The following is a 26,977-nucleotide window of genomic DNA, read 5'->3' as shown; positions in this document are numbered from 1 at the left end:
CCCTTCTCAGTACTGCTGAAAGCCATTTAATGCTCCATGAAAGATTTGCCTGCCACGTTACAGTTTATAAAAGGTTTTCACAGCAGTGATTTCATCTGGTTCTTAAAAGAACACTGTACATGAATAATAATTCACGTTTATTGAACATCAGGCATTTTATTATTTTTTTAGTCCTCCCAACAGTTTCATTATAGATGAGGAGGCTGAGGCACACAGTGAGTAACTGGCAGAGAGCTGGGCCTATTCAACCACTGCCAGGGTTTCCTTATTATCTCTGCTGTATGGAGGAAGAAACAGGGTAGTTGGGGGTGGTTCTTACAACCTCCTGTCATCTCTGGTGAGCACCTAATAACTGAGATGCAGAGGTCAGGCTTGAGTGCCAGCGATATAAAGGCCCAGAGGGGTCTGTTTTGTCCTTAGTTGATCGTTCTACTAGGGAGAGACAGGTATTCTCCAAAGCCAACCCGACGCCAGTGATTGTCTAGCCTGGGTGAGGAATGACAAAGGTAGCAATAGGTGGCATAGCCAGCACCTTAGTGCCAGGCACCATGCCAGTCATTCTATATCGATCATTGTCCTTGTGAGGAAACTGAAGCCTAGAGAGGTGAAATGATGAGGGCAGGCGCGCTGCACATTTTCCTTCTGGATCCTTCCCTGTAAGGTGTGCATCTCCCACGCTTAAGGTTCAAAGGAAGTCACTCGCCAACAAATCTAGGGGGCCGCTTCTCCCTGAAGGCAGCCATGCCTTCCAGCCGATCCCGGGTCGGGATGTTCTGAAACAACATACAGAGTGTCAGTCTATGGGAGCAGGACCAGAGGCCAGTACTCGCTCAAGCTTGTTCGACGCATGACAAGGACAGAATCCAAGTCTTTCACTGCCTCTGGACTCCGGTGTTGGGCCATGCAGCAGTATGGGCCTCGATGGCTCCTTGGTCTCCTGGGGGAAGGCAGGCTGCCTCTTCAGCACCCAAGGCCTGTCACACTAGCCTCTCTTTGCACACAGCTTGCACGCCTCCAGAGAGCTCACAGTCCCGTGCAACAGTCTGAAATGAGGCTACTCAGTAGAGAAGATAGATGAGGCTTTGCGGTAAGAACTCTGGCTTTGAATCCTGGTGTGTAGTTGGTTCACACTACGTCTTACAAATCCCAGGACCCCCTGTTTAAGAGTATTTTCATTATTTGTTAACCTGGAGATTAATATTTTTGACTCACCCAGGAGTGAGGGGCTAAATAGGTCAGCCCCAGGTTTACTGCCCCACCATTGAACACACACAGCCTACAGGTGAAAACCAAGGCTTTGATGTCCCACTCCAGCCTGGCCTCTACAGTAGCCACTGGTACAGAGATCGCATAAGCTGCTATTCTTCTCTCTCAAGTTCCTCTGTGATTCTCTGGGCACACAAGTAGAGCAGGTTACACCACCATTAGATGGCTGAGGAAACAGTCCCAGAGAGGAGCAGTGTGGCTCCCCTGGCATCACCCCAGGCTAACTGAGGAAGGAATGGCACAAAGACTGACTCTCTGGGTTGGGAGGAACCTACTGAATTGGTCATATAGTACTTAAGGCCGCCCACTCTGGCCCAGCCTCTGCTACAAGCATGCAGGACTGGTGGCAGACACATACCTGGGCATAGCATATCCCTTCAATGGCCATCCCTGATGCAATGTCCACCTGCAAGAAAGAAGTTGTGCCTGGATCAGCCTGACCTTGCCCATCTCCATCAGCACTGGGCGCCAGCTTGCCCTGCTTCCTACACCACTTCTTACTGATTATGGATTCTTCCAGCAAAGAATTATTGAGGCTTACTGTATGCCAGCCCGTATGAAGAGAGATGAGAAGATAAAGAATCCCCTACCTGGAGAGGGAATACCATTCATAACAGTGGTGAAACAGTGCTGGGACGAATGCGGGCTGCGAGAACAGTGGGGAGGATTACACATAGCCTGTAGAGCTGAGGAGGGTGTGCCTGAGCTGTGCTTGCACAGCCAGTGTTCCCTCCTTGCCATCTGGCTGCCTCCCGTCACCCCTATTAGTGAACTTTGCTGGCTTCCCATTGCCCTGAGGACTAAGGCCTTTATGACTTGGCCCCTGGCAACTTCCCAGCCTATACTGCCCAGTACTTGCTATTACTACCACTTACAAGCACTATTCTAAGAGAAGTACCTTTCACAACAGGGGTTATTTTCCCTACTATACAGCTGAAAAATCTGAGGCATAGAAAAGTGGAATGATTTGTCTAAGGGCTCAACAGTATGTGGAAAAGCAGGTCTTTGAACCCAGATGGTCCAGCACCAGAGCCTATGCCCCTAACCTCCATGCTATGTTGTCTCACTCGTCCCTTCGTCCTGTTCTGTCAAGTTGCTTATTTATACACCTCTGTGTTTTTCCTCACACTTTTCCCTATTTTTTGGAATTCTCATTCACCCTAAGCCCCAGTTCTAGAAAACGTTCTCCAACTCAGCACTGTCCAATACCGTAGCCAGTAGCCACATGGACAGTGCAGCTCTAACCTCTCCAGGGTGTCTGCTTGGTACCCTTGACCTTTTATTAGTGATTTGTGTCTGTCCCCCTCCCCACCTTGGGGGCAGTGACCATATTTGACTCATTTCTGCATCCCAATTCAGGTCTAGGTTCAGTGTGTGATGAATAAATGAATAAGCTGATGTCTAGGATGGGTTAGCTGCAGCCAAGGCACCACACCTGAGCCCGGTCCACGAGGCCACATTACTGACCACCAACACAAACCCGAGAACATGGACTGGGAGCCACGCAGACCTGGGTTCTTGTTACTCCCTTGTTCTGTGACCCTGGATAAGTCTTACCCTTTCTGAACCTCAATTTCCTTCTCTCTCCAAGCGAGAGAGATGAGGATAAAATGTCATTTGGAATATCACCTGGCCACACTTCATTTTGTAGGTAGGTAAAAGCAAGGCACAAAGAGAGAGGTCAGACTCAAAGTCTGTTAGAAGAGTCCAGTTCCTGAGCTCTTTCCAGCTGTGCTGTCCATCTGTTTGCCATGAAAGCACCACCTCCCAGCCGCCCCACTGACTTTAGTGGGGCCCAGGTTCCAACCCAAAACCCTCTCACCTCTGTTCCTCGGTCAATGGCTACTTTGCCCAGCCGCACAGCAGTGGGGGCCTAGGGAAAAGAAGAAGCTTGGTTGAGGAGGGGATCAGTGCTCATAATTAGGCACACAGCTCCACGGTGGGGGAAGAGGTCTGCACAGAGATCCAGCTGTTTACTGACAGTGTTAAGTTTCGTTAGTTTTAGTACCTGCTACTTCTCAGCTGATGTTCCTTTTCTATAATGGAGGAAGCCTAACTGATCCCTGACCCTCCCAATCCTGACCATCCGAGGTTCTTGTCATTTAATCCATCCCTCCAACATGTACAACATTTTCCAAATACTTTCCCGCCCACAGACTTCTCTAATGGTCAAATGGTGCTACCCATCCTTCCAGGATGGTGCCATGTTTAACTGAGGCTCAGGGTGGTGAAGCACTTGGCCACATTTGTCCAGTGAGTCAGTGGTGAAGCTCAGATCTGATTCCCAGTCAGCTTTCCTACTGCTGCTCCCTTCCTCTACCCCTCTCATCTCAAGCCTCTGCTGCAAGCAGGTTTTCCCCCAATAGGGTGAAAAAAGGTCAAGATTAGGAACTCAGGCTTTGGAGTCTGACAGGCCTGGGTTGAAATCCTGAGGGGGCATTTTGCAAGAGCATCCAAGTGGCTGTCTTTGCCTCACTGGCCTTGCTTCCAGTTAGCTTGTGCCACAGCAGGCCTGGCACTCCATCCCCAGCCCCACTTCCAGGCAAGGAGTGCTTTTGCCTCCTATATTATTCATATTATTTGAAGTTTTTGTAAGTAAGACTTCATCAGAAAAAGAATGATTTAAAAAGTCTGTTAGCATGGAAGCCATAAATAAAAAAGCTAGCTACATAAAAATGAAGGACTTCAGACTGAAAAATACCACAGATAAAAGACAAAAATCAAAAACTGGGAAAATATATTTGTGATACTGTGACAAGAATTTCCTTAACAAAAAGCTGGTATAATGTTTTTTTAACATTCACAACAGTATGAAAAGTTAGTTCACAGAAAAGAAATACAGGCACAAGGTATGCTCAGCTTTACTTTTAAAGAAACGTGAATCAGAACAGTGAGGTGCTCCTTTTCACGTCAGACTAGGTAAATTGTAAATTGGTAAATTTACAATTTATTTACTCTAGGTAAAGAGTAAATTGGTACAATGCTTCGGGCAGGCAGTTTGACAAGAACTGGCAAATTAGATGCACATGCTCTTTCATGTTGTACCTCCAGGTAGGCATCTACTTCCAGAAGTACACTAAGGTGTACAAAGTTATTCACTCCAGCTATTTTTCAGGAGCATAAAGATGTAAGCAACATGATGTTCCTCATTAGAGTACTGGTTAAATGATGGCACATCCATACCATGAATGAAAAAGTGTGCAGCTGTTTAAAAGAATGGGGTTGATAAGTATGTGCTGAAATGGGAAACTCTCCAAGGTAGTAGGTAAAAAAGAAAGGTGCATACTGGTTTGTATATTATTCCATTTGTGTAAAGTGTGTTGGTATGATGTGCCTTTGGGGAGAAGGGTCAAGAGAATGGAGAACTTCACTTTTTTGTTTTATACTTTTCCATACTGCTTGAATTCTTTTCTATGCATATTTTAATTTCATGTTTTTTAAATGTCTCTTAGAATTGGATTAGCCTCTAAAGGTGTGTTCCTTGTCCCCTAAACCATCCTAAAAAGAATTTAGAGTCATTTAGATATGAGTATATGCATAATTTATATTGTACATACAATGAATATTTCTGGAAGAATGTGCGAACTGTTAACAGTGGTCATCTCTGGGGAGAGGGATTGGGGAATTGAGCGATGTTTTTGTTGTTGTTGTTGTTGTTTTTTGTGGTACGCGGGCCTCTCACTGCTGTGTCCTCTCCCGTTGCGGAGCACAGGCTCCGGACGCGCAGACTCAGCGGCCATGGCTCACAGGCCCAGCCGCAGCCGGACCGGGGCACGAACCCGCGTCCCCTGCATCGGCAGGCGGACTCTCAACCACTGTGCCACCAGGGAAGCCCTGAGCGATGTTTTGGTGACCAGCTCTCCCGGCTTGCCAGTGACTGAAGGGTTATTAGGACATGGGACTTTCACGTTGAACCTGGACAGCCCCAGGTAAACAGGGTCACCCTACTTTTGATTTTTACTTTATGTCCTTCTTATTCTTCTGTTTGATTTGCTTATCATGAATATGTTATTTAACTACTGATTTCTCATCACAGAACATTAAAAACTACACAGCTATGTGTACTGTGTTGAAAACACACGTTTATGTTTCTGAGTGTGTATGTATGTGTGTGTGTATGTGTATATACATATACATATATATATGTAGTTGACCCTTGAACAGCCCAGGGGTTATGGGTACCGACCATCCATGCTGTGGAAAATCTGCGTATAACTTTACAGCCAGCCCTCCCTATAAAGAGTTCTGCATCCGCGAACTCAACCAACCTCGGATCGTGTAGTACTGTAGTATGTATTTAGCTGAAAAAAATCCATGTATAAGTGAACTTGCACAGTTCAAACCTGTGTTGTTCAAGGGTGCACTGGGTGTGTGTGTGTGTGTATGAATTATTAGAAATATGATTGATCATTTCATGTTATTTGGAATGAGAACAGTGAGTCACACTGGCCACAGTATGTTCCATCCCTTTGTCGTTCAAGTGGAAAATGTAGCCAAATCCATATTCAAAGGATAAGGTATGTTTATTATTTAAAGGGAAGATCTGAGTGTTAAGTTGTGGCCCTTGTGTTTATTGACAGTTTTTTCTGGGCTCTAATCTCTGCAGCCACTTGACTCCCTAGTCTTAGTAGTTTGTCCACTAGAGGGCAGCCATCTACCACACCACCCTTTGTGCTCACCCCATCCAAGAACCCTTTCATCCTTGGCACCCAGTTACTCAGCTGGAAGTTAAAGATTCGTTTTTCAGGTTGCATCAAAATGTCCTAGCATTTGCATTAGTGATTTTAGTACTAATTTTTGGTATGCTCGTGTTTTGGTATACAAAGCTGCTTTTAAATCCTGAAATACTAGTAATTATATTAGTAGAATACCGTTATTTCAATATACGGAAAAATCTGAAGCCTGAATCATCTTGAGATCAAGCTCAAAGACCCAGTTATTTAGTTTATGGAAAAAGATAAGCCCTGTAGTCTACAAGTCTTGCTGGATAGGCCCCCTCTGTGGAAGTGTAATTAGCTACTATCCTGAGTCATTCAGAGTTTTGTATTAGTTCAGAGACTTTCTGACCAACTATAACAGAAACATGACAGCATTAAAATTAACAGCATCAGACTCTCCATTTATATGTGATGAAACTATCAATAAAAAGAAGAAATGAAGACAAAAGAAATACTTTCTTTTAAACCAAATTCACTATCAGTTTTTTAGAGTCCCTGCCCTCAAAGAAGACCTCGAAGTTATACAAAGAGGCAGGATTGGGCTTCCCTGGTGGCGCAGTGGTTGAGAGTCCGCCTGCCAATGCAGGGGCCACGGGTTCGTGCCCCGGTCCGGGAGGATCCCGCATGCCGCGGAGCGGCTGGGCCCGTGGGCCATGGCTGCTGGGCCTGCGCGTCCGGAGCCTGTGCTCCGCAACGGGAGAGGCCACAGCAGTGAGAGGCCCGCGTACCGCAAAAAAAAACAAAAAACAAACAAACAAACAAAAAAAAACAAAAAAAAAACAAAAAAAAAAAAGAGGCAGGATTATTTAAGGAAGACAGTGTTTTTTTCCCAAAATAAAATACCTCTTTTTTACTCTTCATGATTAATTCAAATACTTTTCTCTGTTAATAATATTAAAATGATAGAGTATGGGTAACAGTTTTATAGGCTTATATTTTAACTTCGTTTTATAACGTCTGTAATTTTTTGTATTTGAAATGCATTATTTAGTTTGTTTTTTAAAAAAATCGTACACGTTCTGCACTCTTTAAAATAAAATACCAGTTTTTTTATTATGCAAAATTAATGCCAAAATACCAGTTACTGTTTTTCTTTCTGGTATTGCAGTCACTTTGTTTGACCTTGACGAACGGTCACTTAACCTTTCTGGGTCTGTTATAGCATAGATACAATGGGGATAATCAGCTCAGCTGGATTGTCCTAACAGTTGGGACACTATTAAAATACCTTGGATTGTGTCGGATGGATGAGATGCTCCGTATGGGCTAAGTCAGTATTATAAATTAGCAAAACCTAGCTCCATTTCAGCTGCTTGCATATCTTTGCAGAAACTTGGGACCTCCCTCTGGGTCCTCTTAGAGGAGTGAGAAGCCAGCAGAGCCTCTCAGGTACTTGGAGCTTACATGTAGGCAGGGCCTAAACCTACTCCCTAGGTCTCTAAACCTTTTGGGAGACTATGCTCATAGGCTCTTTTGAGGATTTTAAAAAATTAATGGGGCTTAACACGTCCTACATCATGTATTTCAAGCACTTTTCCCCCATGTAGTATGGTCGGAAAGTTGAGCTGGTAGTTCTCTATCTGCTTTAGAATCTTGCTTTTTCAATTTTGGGACATTTTAATGGAGTACTGTCCAATACAGTAGCCAGTAGCCACATGTGGCTATTGGCATTTGAAATGTGGCAAGTGTAATTGAGAAACTAAAATTTTAATTTAAATTTAAATAATGTGGCTAGTGGCTGCCTTAGTGGAGAGCACAGGTAGAGGATGTTTACATCATCTCAGGAAGTTCTGTTTTACGGTGCTGTTCTGAGGATTTTCAAGCCTATTTGATTCCAGTCCCTCAGAACTTAATTTTCATTTTAACTTAAAATCTGATTTCATTTACTGGATGGCGGAATGGATGCTAAAACTCCAAAGAGGGTTATTTTATAAATCTGGGTAAATGGATCTTATGTGGCTGCATGAGACACCATTGCCCCCTGGCCTCTCCACACGTGCATCCCGTATGGCACAGGCCCTCCTGTGCTGGGTGATCATCAAACCTGGGGCAGGATCTCCTGGGCCAGCGCTCGTGCCCGGTGGTAGGCGGCGTTGCCCTCCTCATTCTGGGCCACAGCATGGTTCACCAGCCCCAGAGCCTGGGCCTGTGCCCCACTCAGTCGTCGGCCTGTGAAGATGAGCTCCTTCGCCAGGGCCACCCCCAGGCATCGAGGCAGCCTCTGAGTCCCTCCTGCCAGGATGGAGTAGGGGTGGTGAATCTGCATGGGAAGTGGGAGGCCAGAGAAGGCCCAGGCTGGGAGTCAGCCAAGACCTCTCAGAAGAGCAAACTGAGTTAGGTTGGCAGGGCAGAGCCCAGAACATAGGGCAAAAGAGGAAAGTAGGGAATTATGCTGGATAGACTGGAGTTGGACAGGTAAAGAAGGATGGATGCTGTGGGTTGAGGTTACCTGCTCCTGGGAGGAGTCCTCGGGTGGTCTCAATCAGCCCCATGACAGCTGAGGAAGCTGCTTACACAAAACAGAATGAATCCCCAACCCTACCTTCCAGCGCCAATCCCCAAGGAGAAGAGATACCACCTGTGGGCTCTGCTCGCTCCTCCAGCCAGCCACTTCCCTCGTGGTGTGGCCACAGCCAGGCTCCCCCAGATGCTGCCTTTGGAAGAGCCCTAGCCTGGAAGCCAGCAGGCCCAGGCACTCATCTACCTCCCCTACTCACCAGGCAAGTCTCTTACCCTTTCTGAGCCTCATGGGTGGGAAGAAGACGACTACCCCTCTTCTGCCTACTCCAGAGAGCTGCTAAGGATCAAGTGAGGTAATGGTGCTTGGAACAAGGCAGGGGTTCCTAGAAGGTGCCCGATACCTATTTGTAAGCTAATGGATTCTCTGTCTCACGCATCCTTATCTCAGGTTTGGCCTCGAGTGCCGCTGACTCCTGCTCCTACCAGTTATTTTTCCCAGCTTTTTGTCAGCCTGAAATTTTCCTGTATTCCGGTCCACATCCTCTTTCCCCAGTTCTGCTTCCTCTGACAAGCCCTCCTTGAGGTGTCCCACCACACAGGCTTCTCCTGAATTCCCTCAGCACAGGCTACCTGAACCATGCAGTGTGGGAGGAAGGAGGTGACGTTCACCCTCCTGTCCACCAAACCCTGCAAGTTAGTTGCCCTAAACATAGGCAGGTGAGAAGCAGATTCAGGGCTGTGACCTGATCTGGTATTTTGATGCCTTCTCTTCGATACGTATCTTGTAGATATAAGCTCCCTCTATGCCTGGGGTTACACATTTTTAAAAAATGTTCTTCCTGGGTGGCGGGGGAAAGCAATGAGGGGAAGAGAGTAGCACCGTGATGGCACTCAGACTTTCTCTGATTGCCTCCAAGAAGGGCGCACCTAACCACCAAGACAGGAAGGTTAAAAAGTGATCGATCATCTTCATCCTCCCCTCCCTCCACTCTTCAAAGCTCAATTTCTCTGAACTAGTAACGCAAACCTTTTTGGGTGCCAGTGAACCAGAGGGCAGTGTTCTTGCCCAGGCATGTTTGTGATTAGCTGGGCAGGTGACAGGCCGCCCCCACGGCTCACCTTTGCTCAGAACGTGATTGAAAAAGCTGGCTTGGACAGAACCGGAAGGTTGAACAGTTAGTCTTTGTCCCCAGCCTTCCCTCTCTGTGTTCTTTCTGCTGTCATGTTAGCAGTTGCTCTGGGGTTGGTAGGAGCAGTCCTGAGCGGAGGGCAGCTGACTGAGAAGCATGGGTACTGCCGCAGTCAGGCCAGGCCAGGAGGGGAACCAGCTGCTGCCTGAGCTCCCTGTTCCCCACCTTGCCTTTAGTTCTGTGGCTGCTTGGCAAGCCAAGAGCAGTGGCTGACTGCAGAATCCCCAGAATTAGCCTGTTTCACTCTTCCTTCCCCACCCTACCCCACCTCTCCCCGTGCCCAGTACCTGCCACTCGGAGGTCACAGGCCAGGGCCAGTTCCAGGCCTCCACCTAAGGCAAACCCATCCATAGCTGCAATGGTGGGCGCAGGGAAGGCTGCTGTGGAGATGAAGAAAGGCTCAGCCTGCGAGGCCCTGGCAGGACCAGGACAGTGTCTCAGGGAGGGGAGGAGCTCACTGGTTGGGACAGAGGGCTTCATTGGTCCCAGGTTTGGGGACCTTACCTGGTACCTCAGCCAGGTTACCTTAGAGGTTGGTTTTCCCACTGGGGAGAGTTGTGCCATCAGCTGGGGATCGGGAGTGGGGAGATGGGCAGGGTAATCTCCTGCTGGCCTCCCTGGGACCAGCCTTTTTGCACTCCCTTCTCATTCTGTGTGCCAAGCCCCATACTGAGTGCTGGGAACACAACTGAACCAGACGTGGGGAAGGCAGACCTGTAAACAGGCAATGATGACCCAGGTAATCAGTGCTCTGATAAAGGAAGCTTGGAGGATGGATCAGGGACAGCTTCCTGGAGGAGGAGGCACTGGTGGTCTTAAAGAACAAGTAGAAAGTTCAGATGGCCAAGGAGGGATATTCCAGTTAAAAGAACAGCCATTGTCAAAGCCTGAAAGCATGCTTGGTGAAACCTGACTCTGAAAAGGCCAGGCTTGCACCCTGAGGGCACAGGGGTTGGGGGTCATAACCAGCGGGGCACAAAGGCTGAGAAGCCAGGGCTCCCCCTGGGAGAAATGCCCTCTGAACCCTCGTCACACCCTCCCCCTTGTAGAATTCCTTGTTCCCTGCCCCCGCCCCTTCCCCCCAACACCCAGAATCATCTGTCTCTCCACAGAGCTCACAACAGAAACTGTTCTGTCTTTAGAGTAGAGTGGTGGGTGGGGTGAGGCTGGGGCCAGCAGGGCCCCGGAATGCCCTCCTCCTCCGCACTCCAGGACCCTCACCAATCTCATTCATCAGGCCTCGGAGCCGCTGGACAAAGACCCCCACCTCCGCCTCACTCATCTGCTCCCGCTCCTTCAGGTCTGCACCTGCAGATGCAAGGGTGACAGCCCGTTACTGCATTCCGGGCTGTCAAAGGATCCAGCAAAGGAAATCTGAAGAGAAGCAGCCAGAGAGGGAAGAGAAACACTGGGAAAACATGGTTAGGGAAGCCAGGGGTGGGGGCTGGGGGTGGTCAAAAAAAGGAGAGATGCAACAACAACAAAAAGATAGACTGGATTTCATCAAAATTTAAAACTTTGGTGCATCAAAGGACACTATCAAGAGAGCAAAGACAACCCACGAATGGAAGAAAATATTGGCAAATCATATAACTGGTAAGGAATTGATATCTAGGATATATAAAGACTTCCTACAACTAAAAACAAAACCAAAAACAAAACCCACAAAGGACAAAGGACTTGAATAGATATTTCTCCAAAGACAATAAGTCAGTAAGCACAGGAGAAGATGCTCAACATCATTAGTCATTAGGGAAATGCAAATAAAAACCACAATGAGATACCCCTTTACACCCATTAGGATGGTGATTATAAACAACAACAACAAAAACAAAAAAGTGTTGGCATGGATGTGGAGAACCCTGATGCATTGCTAGTGGGAATGTAAAATGATGCAGCTATTGTGAAAAATATTTTGGTGGCTCCTCAAAAAGTTAAACATAGGATTACTGTATGGTCCAGCAATTCTGTTCCTAAGTGTATACCCCAAAGAACTGAAGGCAAGGACTCAGATACTTGCACACCAATGTTCATAGCAGTATTAATCACAATAGCCAAAAGGTATAAACAAACCCAGGTCTATCAACAGATGGATAAACAAAATAAATGTGGAAAAAAATATATATATAATTTATATATATATATATAATGGAATATTCATTTTTTAAAAGGATAGAAATTCTGCAATATGCTACAACATGGATGAACATGAAGGACATTATACTAAGTGAAATAAGCCAGACATGAAAGGACAAATATATGATTCCACTTGTATGAGGTACCTAGAATAGGCAAATTCGTAAAGATAGAAAGTAGAACAGAGGTTACTGGGGGTTGGGCGAATGGGGAGGAATTGCTTAATGGGTATAGAGTTTATTTGGGATGATGAAAATTTTCTGGAAATGGACAGTGGTAATTGTTGAATAACCTTGTGAATGTACTTAATGCCACTGAATTTTACACTTAAAAATGATTAAAATGTAAATTTTTGTGTAATATATATATATTTGACAATTCAAAAACTATGTTAAATAGTAATAAAATAAAAATTTCTTAGTTATTTTTTTCCAGTTTTATTGAGAAATAATTGACATACATCACTGTATAATTATTTTTTTTTAACAGAAGGGGTTGGTGGGGTCCAAGGAGGCTGAGAGGTCAAGTAAGATGAGAACTGAGGAGTGAGTGCAGGGCCCAGTGGCATGGAGGTGGGCAGGGACCTTGGTGAGAGTAGTGACAATGGAGGCGTCATCAAAAGCCAGATGGCAGGGGCCTGAGGCGGGAGTAAGGGGTGAATGTAGCCTTTGCAATGTTAGATTATCCGAAAGTCAGTTGGGAGAGCCCTTGGAATTCTTTGATTAGTTCCAGCCCCTCAGTGAGAGATGGGGAAACTGAGGCCCAGAGAGGGACAGGGACTAGCCCAGGATTCCAGAGCAAGTCAGGGGCAGACCTCCTGCAGCTCCCCTACTTCCCTGTCCTTAGTTGGGGTAGGGAAGAGTGGGGCTAACAGGGGCATGAAGTGACCATGATAGAAGAGGTCAGATAGAGGTGGAGCCAGAGGAAGAGGCCAGGGGAGGAGGAGGGCCTCAGCCAGGGCAGCGGGGTCAGGCAGACTGGTCCACATACTTATCCTGCCATGGCAGACCCCGAGCTGGTCACCGTGATCTGGACAGCTGAGACCTAGGGACTGAGCCAAATCTCCTTGAAAACTCCTAAGCATCACGCTCCTCCCACCCTAGCCTTCCACAGCGTCTTCCCGCCTCCCCAGTGCCAGTTCTTAGCTCAGCTCTCATTCATTTGCTTGTTGTGGGCCTGGGATACGGCATTTCTCATCTTTGAAATGAAGTGCGTGGCGAGGACCAAATGGTGCAGAGACATTGAAGAGTTTTTTTGACGGACTGAGATCTTGTAGGTGGGCAAAGGGGCACAGAGTCCCACCTTGGCCACAGACCTTGTGAATGTCTTTGGACTCAGCTTCCTCATTTCCTCAGTGAAGGGTCAGAACAGTGGGTGGTGCAGCAGGAAGACCAAGGATTTGGGGGTCAGAGAGGCCAAGTTCAAACTGAATTCTTACTATCTGTGTAACCCTAGGCAAGGAATTTTACCGCTGAGTTCACATCTCTAAAATGGGAATAATGAGTCCTGTGCTGGAGCTGACCTAAGGACACCCGCCCCCCCCCCCAAATGCCCTGCAGGCTCGGGGGAGCCCTGCTGAGCCGCAGCATAGGGGCTGGAAAGGAAACCCACCTGCACAGAATACACCCTTCACTCCACTTCTGAAGATCAGGACACGCACTTGCCGGTCCTCCCGCAGCTGGGCCAGAGCTTCCAGCAGCTGCAGAGGAGACTCCATCAGGTACCTCCCAAGCCAGCCCCAGCCCACCCTCGTGCCCACCCTTTCTCACCTCACTAACGAAGACGTTCCCCAGGGCATTGCGGGCGCTTGGTCTGTTCATCAAAATCTCAGTGATTCCTGCAGGGGACAGGGCAGCCTTGGGTGAGCCAGCTGCCCTGCTCACTCCTGGGCTGGGGCCTGGGATCTAATGTCCTCGATGAGCAGTGTAACTTGGGGCAAGTCTCATACACCAGGCCTCAGTTTTCCCAACCATAAAATGGGGAGAATAACTCTTGCCCCTTCTGCCTCACAGAAGAAATAGAAGGGCTTGTGAACCTTGGTGCAACATGGGGAGAGGGACAAGAATGACTGCCACAGTGGTTCCTGCCTGCTTCTGCCATTGTGAGACACACACACACACCACACACCCCTTCTTCAATTTCACGTATCTCTCCATTCTTCTTTTCTCCATAGCCGGACTTCGTCCTCTTGAGCTGAATGAGTTATAATAATATCACCACCCAGAAACCTCCTCGTGTGCTCTGACTCGTTCATTGTTCCCTCCTCCCCCCAAAAGTAACAACTCTCTTGACTTTTATGGTGATCACTTCCATGCATTTCTTTTGTTTTATCACACAAATATGCATCTCTAGACTTCAGAGTTTAGACTTGCTAATTTTCAAAAACATTGATGTGTCTTTTAAAAGCTTGTTAAAATCCTCAGGTTCTGCCTCTAGTCCTGTCTTTCCCTCAAAAGTTGTTTGTTGGGACTTCCCTGGTGGTCCAGTGGTAAAGAATCTGCCTTCCAATTCAGGTGACACGGGTTCAATCCCTGGTCGGGGAACTAAGATCCCACATGCCACGGGGCAACTAAGCCAGCACGCCACAACTACTGAGTTTGCGAGCCTCAACCAGAGAGCCTGCATGCCCCAAACTACAGAGCCCACATGCCCTGGAGCCTTCGCGCCACAACTACAGAGAAAACCCTCGCGCCACAACTAGAGAGAAGTCCGTGCACCACAATGAAGAGCCCGCTCCACAATGAAGATCCCGGGTGCCACAGGTAAGACCCGCTGCAGCCAAAAATAATAATAACACTGAGGAAAAAAACAAGTTATTTATTAAAGAACCTGGGGCATTTGACCTGTAAGGTGTCCTGCAGCATGGAATTCACTGATTGGACACTCATGGGGCAAGTGACCAGGTTCCTCTGTCACAGGAATTTAGCAACTAATCCAGAGGCTTGAGCACACTCACATTCCGTCCCCTTTGGCAAGAGAATAACGTTTGCCCTACCCGTGTGATATTCTTTCACCCGCAACCGCCAAGCTTCTTGAAAGGGTTTTCTGTACTCAATTAATCACTTTCTTGCCTTCCATTCACTTAAGCCTTCTCCGATCTAGCTCCCACCCCGTCACTCAGCAGAAACCATTCTCACCAAAGTGACCAATGTAACCACATCACTAACCAAGGGACATGTTTCCATCCTGGTCCCAGGCTCCGCAACGGTTAACCCTGCTGACAATACACATGCTCTTCCTTGAACATTTTCTGCCTTGGCTTTTTTTTTAATAGATTTAGTTTTTTTTTTTTTTTTTTTTTTTTTTTGCGGTACGCGGGCCTCTCACTGTTGCGGCCTCTCCCGTTGCGGAGCACAGGCTCCGGACGCGCAGGCTCAGCGGCCATGGCTCACGGGCCCAACCGCTCTGCGGCATGTGGGATCTTCCCAGACCGGGGCACGAACCCGTGTCCCCTGCATCGGCAGGCGGACTCTCAACCACTACGCCACCAGGGAAGCCCAATAGATTTAGTTTTTTCAGAGCAGCTTAGGCTCACAGGAAAATGGAGTGGAAAATGCGGAGATTTCCCGTAAATCCCCTGCCCACTGCACATACGTGGTCTCCCCCACTATTAACATCCCCACCAGAGTGGGATATTTGTTACAAAAGATTAACCTACATGGAAACGTCATTATCACCCAACATCCATAGTTTACATTAGGGTTCACTCTTAGTGTTGTACAGCCAGTGGGTTTTGACAGATGTGTAGTAACGTATATCTGCCTTGTGGCCCCATGTTCTCCTGGTCTTCCTCCTACCTCTCAGATGATGCCTCTGCACTTTTCTAGGTTTTCTTCTACCCAATTTTAAAATTCTTGATTCATTTATTCAACATATATCTATAATAAGTAAGTTCTGGGAACGTAATGTACAGCATGTGACTTTAGTTAACAATATTGTATATTTGAAAGTTGCTAAGAGAGTACATCTTAAAAGTTCCCATCACAGGACCTCCCTGGTGGCGCAGTGGTTAAGAATCCGCCTGCCAATGCAGGGGACATGGGTTCGAGCCCTGGTCTGGGAAGATCCCACATGCTGTGGAGCAACTAAGTCCGTGAGCCACAACTACTGAGCCTGCGCTCTAGAGCCCGCGAGCCACAACTACTGAAGCCCGCGTGCCTAGAGCCGGTGCTCCACAACAAGAGAAGCCACCGCAATGAGAATCCCACGCACCGCAATGAAGAGTAGCCCTCGCTCGCCGCAACTAGAGAGAAAGCCCATGCGCGGCAACGAAGACCCAATGCAGCCAAAAATAAAATAAGATTAATTAATTAAAATTACTTTAAAAAGAACAGTTCCCATCACATACAAAAAATGTAACTGTGTGGTGATGGATCTTAACTAGACTTACTGCGGTGATTATTTCACAATGTATACAAATATTGAATTTTGTTGTACATCTGAAACTAATATGTCAATTATATTTTAATTAAAAAGCCAACTCTTACAAAAAGGTAACTCCATGAAAGAAGACATACAAATGGCCAATAAGCACATGAAAAGATGTTTAATTTTATTAGTATCAAATAAATAAGAGTTTAAGAAAAGCATAGCACCCAGTACAACGACTAAAACTAAGAAGACTGAAAATAAAAACCAAGTATTGGCTATGAAAAAAAACCCTTACATATCTATTGAACAACTATGATATATAATAAATTGTGGGAGTTATAAGTTATGTAACAGCCCCTGTCTTCAATGTGCTTACAGCCTAATACAAGTAAATGATAACATGAGGTCATAAGTAAAGTAAGCACATGAAGTACTATAGGATTACAGATGGCAGCTCATAGATGGAAGCATTTGAGCAAGGTGAGAATAGGTAAAATTTTTCATTTGGGGCTTCCCTGGTGGCGCAGTGGTTCAGAGTCTGCCTGCCGATGCAGGGTACACGGGTTCATGCCTCGGTCTGGGAAGATCCCACGTGCCGTGGAGCGGCTGGGCCCGTGAGCCATGGCCGCTGAGCCTACGCGTCCGGAGCCTGTGCTCCGCAACGGGAGAGGCCACAACAGTGAGAGGCCCGCGTATTGCAAAAAAAAAAAAAAAAAAATTTTCATTTGAAGAGTGAGGTATGATGGGGAAAATACTACAGGTAAGAGACTACTCAATTTTTTAAAAAAATTATTGAAGTATAGTTGATTTACACTGTGTTAATTTCTACTGTACAGCAAAGTGATTCATACATATATATATGTGTGTGTGTGTGTATATATATATTCTTTTTCCTATTCTTTTCCATTATGTTTTATCACAGGATATTGAATATATTTCCCTGTGCTATACAGTAGGGCCTTGTTTATCCATTCTATATATAATAGTTTGCATCTGCTAACCCCAAACTCCCAATCCATCCCCCCTCCCCTTCCTCCCCCTTGGCAACCACAAGTCTGTTCTCTATGAGAGTACTCAATTTTTTAATGTTGAAGTTCCTGAAAGGTCAATCCAAGATCTCTTTATTCAGTCATTTGTACAATTACGAATTTAACACATGCTGGCCTCTGTACCAGACACTGATGTCAGAGGCCAGAGCAGACCCAGTCCCTCTCCTCTTAGATCTTACAGTCTACAGAGGAGACAGACAGACATTCAACCAGTAATTACTATTTGTGATGAGAACATGGTGGGGAAAAGGACAAGGAGGTGAGCGGTATAGAGTGGGCAGAGGGGGCCCCTAGTGTAGAAGGTGAGCAGTGACTTCCCAGAGGAAGAAGTGACCTTTCAGCTGAGAGCTGAGGAACAAATAGGAGTCAGCCAGGCAAAAGTGTGTGTGTGTGTTTGTGTGTTGGTGGGGAAAAGCCCATTTCAGACAGAGGGAATGGTGCAGATGAGGGCCCTGAGTATAGCAGAGCAGGGTACTATAGGGTTTGTAGAGCTGGGCCTCTTAATGTTTTTTGGCTGGGCCTGAGAATTAAACCAACATAAAACAGATTAAGAGGAGAAAAGCACACAAATTTGTATAAGTTTTACGTAACATGAGAGCCCTCAAAAGGAAATGAAAACCCCCAGAAATGGTAGAACCTACATGCTTTTATAGTAGGCTGAAGAAAGAATGTCAGTTGTGGAAGAGTTAACTATGTGGGAGGCTAAAGGAAGATAAGGCCTGCTTGTACACAGTTGTCTGTTTGTACAGAATTCTCTTGGCTTCAACTCCCTGTTGAAGAATGTTTCTTTTCTCCAGGTTCAGGGAGGGCATCTTTCACATGGGAGTTTTTATCTCCTGTTTTCAGTAAGCAAAGGGGAGATTAGAATGGCCTTCTTGCATCTGCTGTTTTTTTCAAGTGTCTTTAGCTCGAAAAAAAAAATCCCTATACCAATGTGGCATATATTTTTGGGGGGGACACATTGTGCCACCTTTTAGTGCCTTCCAGAACTGGAGGAGTTCAGAGCAAAGGGAGAGCAGCGTGAGGCAAGGCAGAAGAGTCAGGAGGGCTGCACTTGTTCATCCACACCTCTCCTTCACGCCTCCCGTGTGCCTACCTCCTGTACACCCAGAACTTCCCTGCACACCCGGCCAGCTCTCCTCTGAGCTCCGAGCCTGAATATCCAGCTGCCCACTTGACATCTAGGCCAACATGTCAAGAAATGATCACTCTTTCTCCTGCTCCTTTGGTGAGCGAATGACATATCAACTCAGAGTTCTGTCATGTTGCCTCCGTCTTCCTCACCCTTGAAGTTTACTCAGTCTCCCAAGCGGCCAATTCAACCTCTTAGATCTCATACCTGTCAGCTCACATCGCTGCCTGCAGCCACTAACCTGGTGGGCTCTTTCTTCTCCTACATGGATCCCCCAACTGGCCCTCTGCCCTCAGTCTTGCCTCCCCTTCCCCCTCCACTTTTGTTCCCTCATCTGGGTCAGAGTCATCTTTCCTACCCAAATCTGACCATATTCTTCCCTTCCCTTTTCATCAAAATTAAGTCTAAATCCTTAATACCATCCCAAAGACCCCCTACAATCTGGCCCTTGCACCTCACTCTGGCCTCAACTCACCTGCCAAATCTGGGTCAGGTGTGGGGAAGAGAGAACAGCTCTGGGCAGGGGCTCAAATACTCTTATGCCTTCTTGGCCGTTTCGCCTCCTGTAAAATGTCAGGATGGACTAGAGGAGTGTTTACCAATCCTTTGGGCATCAAAGCCCCCTTATTATTTTCTCTCAGGGTGTTTAGCTTTGAAGAACAAGCAGGATTTATTAAGATGGCATTCTCAGTGTGAGTTGATCTGAGACACGGAGAAGGGCCAATGAAAGTTTCAGGGCTCTCAGGGGACAGGGTTTCCAGCCACAGAGAACTGTGGTCCAGGACAGAGAACTAACTGTAACATGCAGGCTAGGTGGGCTTCTTTAGCCTCCCCAGAAACCTTCATAGAGTTCTTTGAGCCCAGCAGGCCTGGAGGTCCCACTGAGGAACTCGGATGTCCCAAAGATCCTCTCCAGATGAGAAAATGCTGCAACTTTGGGGGAGGGAAACTGTGGTGGATACAGAGAAACCACATCAGAAGGGTTGAGAACAGTCTAGGTCCAAGGTCATTGTGGCAGACAGACCTTAGAGTGGCCCCCATGTTCACATCCTGCATAATCCCCTTCCCTTGAATGTGGACAGGGCCTGTGAATTGCTTCTAACCAAGAAAATACAGGTAAGGTCATAAAATATCACTTGTAAGATTAGGTCTAATTATATGGCAAAGGTAATGAGATGTTACTTCTGTGATTAGGTTATGATGTATATAAGACTCTATTACTAGCATACACTAGAGAAACTAGTGGACCTATGGAGAGGGTTGTGTAGCAAGGTACTGTGGTCAGCCTCTAGGAGCTGAGAGTGGCCCCCTGGCCAACAGCGAGAAAACAGGACTTCAGTACTACAACCACAGGAGATGAATTCTGCCAACAGCGTGAGGAACTTGGAAGCAGACCTCTCCCCAGTTGAGCCTGTGATGAGACCACAGCCCCAACCAGCTCCTGGATTGCAGCCTGCTAAAACCCTGAAGCAGAGAACCCAGCTAAATTGTGCCTGGACTTCTGACCTACGGAAACTATGAGAAAATAAATGTGTGTTATTTTAAGCACAGAGTTTGTGGTAATTTGTTACATGGCAATAGAAAACTAATACAGTCATGACGTCTTGGGATTGACAGAAACTTTTCTCTCTTCTCTTTGCTTTCCTGTTCTGTTTTTCCATTTTCTCTGGCTGACTCTCTCCCATATTTCATCTCTATTTCCCTCTTTCAGAATGTAAATGTGGTGCTTGGCTCAAGTCACAGCTCAGTCACATACCAGCTTCATGGCCTTGGGCAAATTACTTTACCCTTCTGACCTTCACTTTCCCAATCTGTAAATAGAAATTCTAAAAAGGTTGTAATGAAGATTAAAAGAGATAATGCCCACAAGTGCTTAAACATAGTTTGTGGGTACTGTGAGTGGGGAAAATGCACAGAAGCTGGGGAAAGTCTAGGGCCCCATATGAGGTGAGGAATCTAAGCTGGGAGCCCTGAGGAGCCAGACAGGGTGTCTCTGGCTTTAATTCATTCACCTGACAATGTGCAAGTTGTACTACCACATGCCAGGCCCCAGAGAAATAGAGAGGACTCAGCCATGGTCCCTGACTTCTTAGTTGAGCCCCTATTCTGGGAAGCTTGCCCTTGCTGGGCCCCAGTAGTGCACTGCACCCTCTCTACTCTTACCAGACCCCCCCATACCACTGGCTGATGATTTGATTTCCTTAGCAGATGACCTAGAGTCACATCTGACTGGATGGTTTGAATCACAAGGTGATGTGGGTGGAAGTCAATAGAAACTACTGGAAAGTAGTATAGAGACCAATTGGTTTAACAATCCCTTACTATATAGAAGGGGAAACTGAGGCCCAGAAAAGAAGAGAATTTGCCAAAGTTGATAGGTGGACCCAGCCAGCAATCCTCTCAAAGAGCTAACAACTGATGAGGGAGACAAGTCCAGACACAAGGGATGTAAAAGGACAATGGGGTGGGGGGTGTAATTCCAGAAGGATTTACAAAGGTAGAGAGGAAAGAAGAGGACCCAAGTCAGGGGCATAGTTAGAACAAAACACTGAGGTGGGACAGCTTGAAATGAACAAACACGTGGGTAGAAGAGATGAGGTGACAGTGTCAGGTGGTGGTGGAGAAACTTGAACATCCAGCTAAGGAGCTAGAGTAGAGCCGTAAGGAAGAGTGAAGAGTGGTTAACGAGTTAACCAAGAGTGGTTAACAAGAGTTAACCAAGAGTGGGTTAACAAGAGTTAACCAAGAGTGGGTTAACAAGAGTTAACCAAGAGTGGGTTAACAATCCCATTTTCAAGGACGACAGGCACAATGTGACTATGCTCTGGTGACATCATGACAGGTGGAAGGCAGAACGGGTGGCTTCTAACAGGGTGGTGGGGTGGTTCTCCTGTGTGTGGGTCCCCTCCTCATGCCTCCTCCACTGCTTCTCGATTTCCGTATCTCATTCCTTCCATATGCCCTCTGGCAGGGGCAGAGGCTTAATCTCCTGATGCTTGTTATTTCTGGATAAAAAATTCCCCTTTTTTACAAGTGAGCCCTAAGGTCTATGACCCGTGGTAGTTTTTTAACTAATGTACAAGTCTGTTTTGAGTCACTGAATTACCAGAAGAGGTAGTGATGACCTAATAGTTGAGGACACAGGTTTTGAAATCAGAGCTGGTTCAAATTGCTTAACCTCTCCGTTCCTCAGGTTCTTAATCTGTAAAGTTGGGAGAATAACTATAATTATTTCAAGGCAAGCGCCATTGCCAGTTTGGCAGTGAACTAAGCATGAGAGTAAGGGGTATTCTCTAACACCTGCAATCCCACATGGCCAGAGAATTCTCACCAAGTGATGTAATCGGACACTGGAAGCCCCTACATGTCCATCAAAAGTGGGGGATGCACACTAGGGAGTAGTATACAACAGCAGGGAGCAAGGAACAGATTTATACGGCAAAGAAGCTCTTCAAAACTTAGTATCAAGTGGGAAAAAGGAAGAAACATGAGATGTCTAGAATAGTGCCTTCTGTGTACATTAAAACTCAGACACAAACAATGCTACATAAAATGCAGGGAAGGTTAGAGGGGTTGGACTGGGGAGAAAGTAAAGACAAGAGAAGGACCTTGCCCTGATGGCAATGAGCAGCAGACTGTGGAGTGTAACACCACTGAATGCAAAGTTCAACCACCACCCCCCAGCACCACCCCCGCAAATAAAACTACCCCCAAACAGAAACAAAATAAAACCAACCAACCGAACAAACAAAAGCCAACACTGCTCAATCAATATGCTCTTAAGTTTGCTAATCAGAGAATGCCAATATGACAAGCAGTTCACAATTGCTTTCTTCTTGCTTTCACTAGAAGTTAAGATTTTTTTAAGGGTTAAAAATTATAATATGTAATCAAAGCTACTAAAGTGACAAGGGAAGCATTTCAGTGTGTAAAGCAAGTAGGATATTTGTTGTCAGCAAGAATATATAAAGACTGGAGATATTTTTTGTTAAAAATAAAAAAAGAGGAAAATAATTTTGTCCTAGAGCTGATTGTTTATGGATGGGACAAGTTAATATGGATCTGAAAGGTGATAAAAGGTTTGTGAAAAAGGAACTTTGAGAATAGAATTTTGTACGTTGTTAAGATTGATTAAGACTAGATTAAATTTAATTAGGTAAATAAATTTTGTGATTAACAGTAAGCTGGTACCAGACTGAAATTTGGTTCTCTCTCTCTGTTAAGAGAACAAAGTTTTGGGCTTCCCTGGTGGCACAGTGGTTAAGAATCTGCCTGCCAATGCAGGGGACATGCATTCAAGCCCTGGTCCAGGAAGATCCTACATGCTGCGGAGCAACTAAGCCTGTGTGCCACAACTACTGAGCCTGCACTCTAGAGCCGGTGAGCCACAACTACTGAGCCCGCGTGCTGCAACTACCGAAGCCCGTGCACCTAGAGCCTGTGCTCCGTAACAAGAGAAGCCACCACAATGACAAGCCTGTGCACTGCAATGAAGTGTAGCCCCCGCTCGCAGCAACGAAGACCCAACACAGCCAAAAATAAATAAATAAACAAATAAATTTAAAAAAAGTTTTCTTGGAATGCTGCTTTTATAGACTGTGAATTTCTTTACATTTAAGTGATTTATATTTGTTTTTAAAATCTTCTGTTACTTTATTAAAGTAAATAAATATTTCACAATGATCTGTGAAGATTATGGCACATGTAGATAAAGTTCATTCTGCTTCTACAAAGATTAACCCCTCATTGTCAGACTTTTGCCATCCTGATGTCCTTGTAGTATGGCAGTGGTCTATTCCTAAGTAAGAGAATTTAAAATGGATAAACGGACTTCCTTGGTGGCTCAGTGGTTAAAAATCCGCCTGACAATGCGGGGGACACGGGTTCAAGCCCTGGTCCGGGAAGATCCCACATGCCTCAGAGCAACTAAGCCCTTGCGCCACAACTACTGAGCCTGTGCTCTAGAGCCTGCGAGCCACAACTACTGAGCCCGCGTGCCGCAACTACTGAAGCCTGCTGTGCCTAGAGCCCCTGCTCCACAACAAAGAGAAGCCACCGCAATGAGAAGCCTGCGCTCAGCAATGAAGAGTAGTCCCTGCTCGCTGCAACTAGAGAAAGCCTGTGCCCAGCAACGAAGACCCAACGCAGCCAAAAATAAAATAAATTTATTAAAAAATAAATAAATAAAATGGATAAATAATGACTATAAATTAAACAGGGCTATGGGAAACCCAAGACAGCCACTTGGCTTTTCCCAGCTCCCTGACAAACCTCATTTTTTAATTTAATGGGTTAAAGCCTTCCCTGGCTGGAGGGTTAATGCCCTCACAATGAAGAAAATAAAAGATTAAAAATTTTTTTTCTGGGACTTCCCTGGTGGCACAGTGGTTAAGAATCCGCCTGCCAATGCAGGGGATACAGGTTTGATCCCTGGTCTGGGAAGATCCCACATGCCATGGATCAACTAAGCCTGTGCGCCACAACTACTGAAGTCCACACGCCCTAGAGCCTGCATGCCGCAACTACTGAGTTTGCGTGCTGCAACTGCTGAAGCCTGCACGCCTAGACCCTGTGCTCCGCAACAAGAGAAACCACTGCAATGAGAAGCCCACGCACTGCAATGAAGAGTAGCCCCCGCTCACCACAACTAGAGAAAGCCCATGTGCAGCAACAAAGACCCAATGCAGCCAAAAAAAAAAAAAAAATGTTTTCTACTTGCGGTATACTTTCTACAGTCTCCAGTGATCAAGACACCCACTTCACTGGATAAATCATACAAGCCTTAACAAAAACTTCACAAACTTCTTAAAACTATCACTGTCACTATCATTCTCAGTCATCAGGCAAGGTTAACAAAACTAATAGAAAAACTGGACTCAGAACAAAAATTAATTACATGGGATTAAATGAACTGCTAAATATGATTATAATTCTTTTATTACTTTTTGTCTGACATATTGCTAGCTTTTAATCTTTGTTTTTCAGATATAAAGAATCTCTTCTTCTCAAGCTACTTATGGTTTACAACAATTTGGTAATTTACACCCGTGGGTAAAATTAAAACATTTTTCTTTTCTTTCTTCCTGGTCCCTCCAGAAATTGGAGACCGTTGGGTTCTGAGCAGCCTTATCAAAATTGTTATTTCTTACATTACCAAATGTGTGACTGAGCCTCTGATAAAATGATAGTCCCATATAAGGTCAATGATTGTAATGGTGTAACTCTAGGTATGGGTAAAAGCAACAAGAGAGAATATTTTCCTGGACCATAAGAGACTAGACTAGTCTCAGGTGGTCCAGAGAATTTTGGCTACTACTAACGAGGCCTAGTCCAGTAACAACGCATTATGTGGCCTATCAGCGGAGGAAATAAACATTCCTAGCACTGTGGGACAAAATGGACATGAAATGCCCCCCAAACCATGGTCCAATTTATGGCCATGAAGGGGCCCTGCCAACTGGAAACTGGCACTTGCCATCTGCCTCTACAAAGATTAGATCAGGAGCTGCTGCAGCTGTTGATCTTCAACACCCCCTGAAAGGAATTCAGGGTGGAGATCAGGAATCAGGCATTCTGTGCTCTGGGAAAAACTGGCAGAACAGGCCTTCAGATAGTTAGATATTTTCAGGTAAGGATTTTTATAAGCCCAAATTCTTACATCTTCTCATACCTAGAGAAACACTAAAATTATTAATGGTGACAACTGCTTTGGTTTATATGTTAATACCGCATCAAAAGTTAAAACCTACTGGCTACCAAGTCTCCTCGAAGTGCCAGGCCTAGACTGGGATTCAGGCTTATTCTCTGGAAAAAAAAAATGAGATCTATTTTGTCTATTAATGTTCAGGTTGTCACTCTTCCAACTACTTCTGAGTCTGTTACACCTACATCAATCACACTGGGCTAATAAAAGAGAACATCAAAAGATATATGACCATGCTAAATGGCTTCATTCCTTTGGACAGGGTAACCTAAGTGCCGACTATATCTGGACCACAGTTAAAGGAATGCTACCAAATGTATCCTGGTTCTTACTCCTGCTTGGGCCTCTGGTTACAATAATTCTTTTACTGTGGCTCCTGCCTTTTTAATCTACTTGTTAAGTTTGTCTCTTCCAGATTACAATAGTTTCACATCAGGATGACAGTGATGCAGAGATTCCAGCCACTCCCCGGAACAGATCCTGCTGGAATAACAACAGAAGTCGTCCTGGGACCCCTTAGTGAGATAGGGCGAGAGCTCCGTGACCCCAACTAGGTAGAGTCTACAAGCCCCTTTCATGCCTGCAGAAGCTACAGAAGACAGACCATTGCCCTGCATCCTCCCAATAAAGATTTCTTCGGGGTTCACGTCCCTCAGGGGGGATTTGAGGTAGGATATAGATGGGCCCCTGGGCCAGATAGCTGGTGTTTGTCAAGTGGAGTAAAACTGAAGCTTTGTTCTCACCCAGACAATCCAAGGACAAAGCTAGTGGCAGAAGCTGAGCTCTGCTGGAATAAAGAGAAGATGACCACTCCTGAGGTCAAGGAAAACTTCCCTGTCTACACATGGGCAGGAAGGCTCCGTGAGGGTCAAAAAGGGAGGAGGTGCCACCCCATAATACGTGTGGACATGCACCCACAGGCCTCTGGTGGGATCCATCTTAACAAAAAGTTGCGCACGCGTGTTGGGGAGGGCCCTAGGGCAGGTCAGGTGTGGAAAAGAAACAAGATAATTGGCCAAATGTAAACAAAGACCTGGAAGGACTGTCCTATATAAGTAATTTAAATCACCTCTTTACTGCGCTCCTCATTAGAGAGGAAGCCCATACTCTTTCTCTCTGTGTATTTCTGCCTAGCTTCTGACTTAAATAAACTGCTTCTCTGTGTGCGCTCCCATGTTGTGCTGTGTCTCTAATGATAAACTTTGTACATGTTTTTACAGTTTTTGCCTCCTTGAAACATTCTTGCTTTCAAATGGGGGAAAGAGCCAGGGCCACTTTGCTTCTAGCCTCTAACCGCTCGCTGGTGGTCTACTGGCTAGGATTCCTGGTTTTCATCCAGGTACCCAGGCCCAATTCCTGGGCAGGGAACTAAGATCTCTCTTCAGGACCGCTCACTGCTGTCTCCGAGATCGGTTTCAGTCTGCTCGGGGCAGTGGGCGCGCTGGTCATGGGTCCCGCCCCGGCAGTAGTGCCAGGCCCCGGGCCGGCCTCCGACAGCCCGCCAGAGCTCGCCCCAGCCGCCTCCCGGGCCTCCCAGGACAGAGCACTTACCTTGGTCTGGACCCGCCAGAGCGCACACTTGGATCTCGCGGTTTGCGGCCGCGAGATTGGCGGCGCAGCCACGGGCCTCAAGGGGCCTCCGGGGGCTGCGAAGGCGCAGGGCGCTGGTCAGGGCGCGCAGCATCCGGACCAGTCTGGGAAGGTGCCTCTCGGCCCCTCCACCACCCCCTCCTCTCCGGCTGAAAGCTTGCCGCTCAGCCCCAGGCCTTCGTAAACCGCGCCGCCTATGGGCCGAGAGGCCGGCGCGGCTCTCTTAGGCTCTTGGGAGACCGGAAGACCTGGGTAGGAGAAAGCCCAGCTCTGCTGTTTGATTTTGGACAAGGCTGCCAACCTCTCTAAGCGTCAATCTGTAAAGCGCGGATATAAAAGTGACTAGTGTCAAAGATAAAGAA

General features: G+C 46.3%; 1 protein-coding gene across 8 annotated transcripts; it reads right to left on the bottom strand.

The window, feature by feature from the left end:
- Positions 1–136: 136 nt before the first annotated feature.
- Positions 137–26,977, bottom strand: ECHDC2 (enoyl-CoA hydratase domain containing 2). 8 transcript variants are annotated; one of them, XM_081226330.1, is made up of 10 exons: positions 26,577–26,973; positions 13,540–13,607; positions 13,382–13,481; positions 10,856–10,942; positions 9,922–10,014; positions 8,434–8,493; positions 8,029–8,216; positions 3,089–3,139; positions 1,625–1,672; positions 137–773 (listed from the first exon to the last, which is right to left on the bottom strand). In XM_081226330.1, exons 1-10 carry the CDS (start codon positions 26,707–26,709, stop codon positions 696–698), a joined length of 906 nt encoding a protein of 301 aa, XP_081082456.1. In that variant the 5' UTR covers positions 26,710–26,973; the 3' UTR covers positions 137–695. The 8 variants fall into 8 exon arrangements, with proteins under 8 accessions (XP_081082456.1, XP_081082458.1, XP_081082457.1 ...); XM_081226332.1 differs by having other exon boundaries at positions 13,382–13,469; positions 26,577–26,971; XM_081226331.1 differs by having other exon boundaries at positions 8,434–8,490; positions 26,577–26,970.

Source organism: Mesoplodon bidens (genome assembly GCF_964165515.1).
Source record: "Mesoplodon bidens genome assembly, chromosome: 2".
Lineage (NCBI taxonomy): Eukaryota > Metazoa > Chordata > Mammalia > Artiodactyla > Ziphiidae > Mesoplodon > Mesoplodon bidens.
The sequence above is the reverse complement of the archived record's forward strand: the minus strand, read 5'-3'. Positions and strand labels throughout refer to the sequence as shown.

What these genes read in the sequence shown, in the direction of transcription:
- ECHDC2 (XM_081226326.1), bottom strand. Translation starts at nt 26,709, where the DNA reads ATGCTGCGCGCCCTGACCAGCGCCCTGCGCCTTCGCAGCCCCCGGAGG. An exon ending in GGAACGTCTTCGTTAGTGAG is followed by an intron (nt 13,482 to 13,539) that starts GTGAGAAAGGGT and finishes TACCTGATGGAG; the next exon opens with TCTCCTCTGCAGCTGCTGGA. An exon ending in CCCAGGAGATCCTGCCCCAG is followed by an intron (nt 3,140 to 8,028) that starts GTTTGATGATCA and finishes TCTTTTCCCTAG; the next exon opens with GCCCCCACTGCTGTGCGGCT.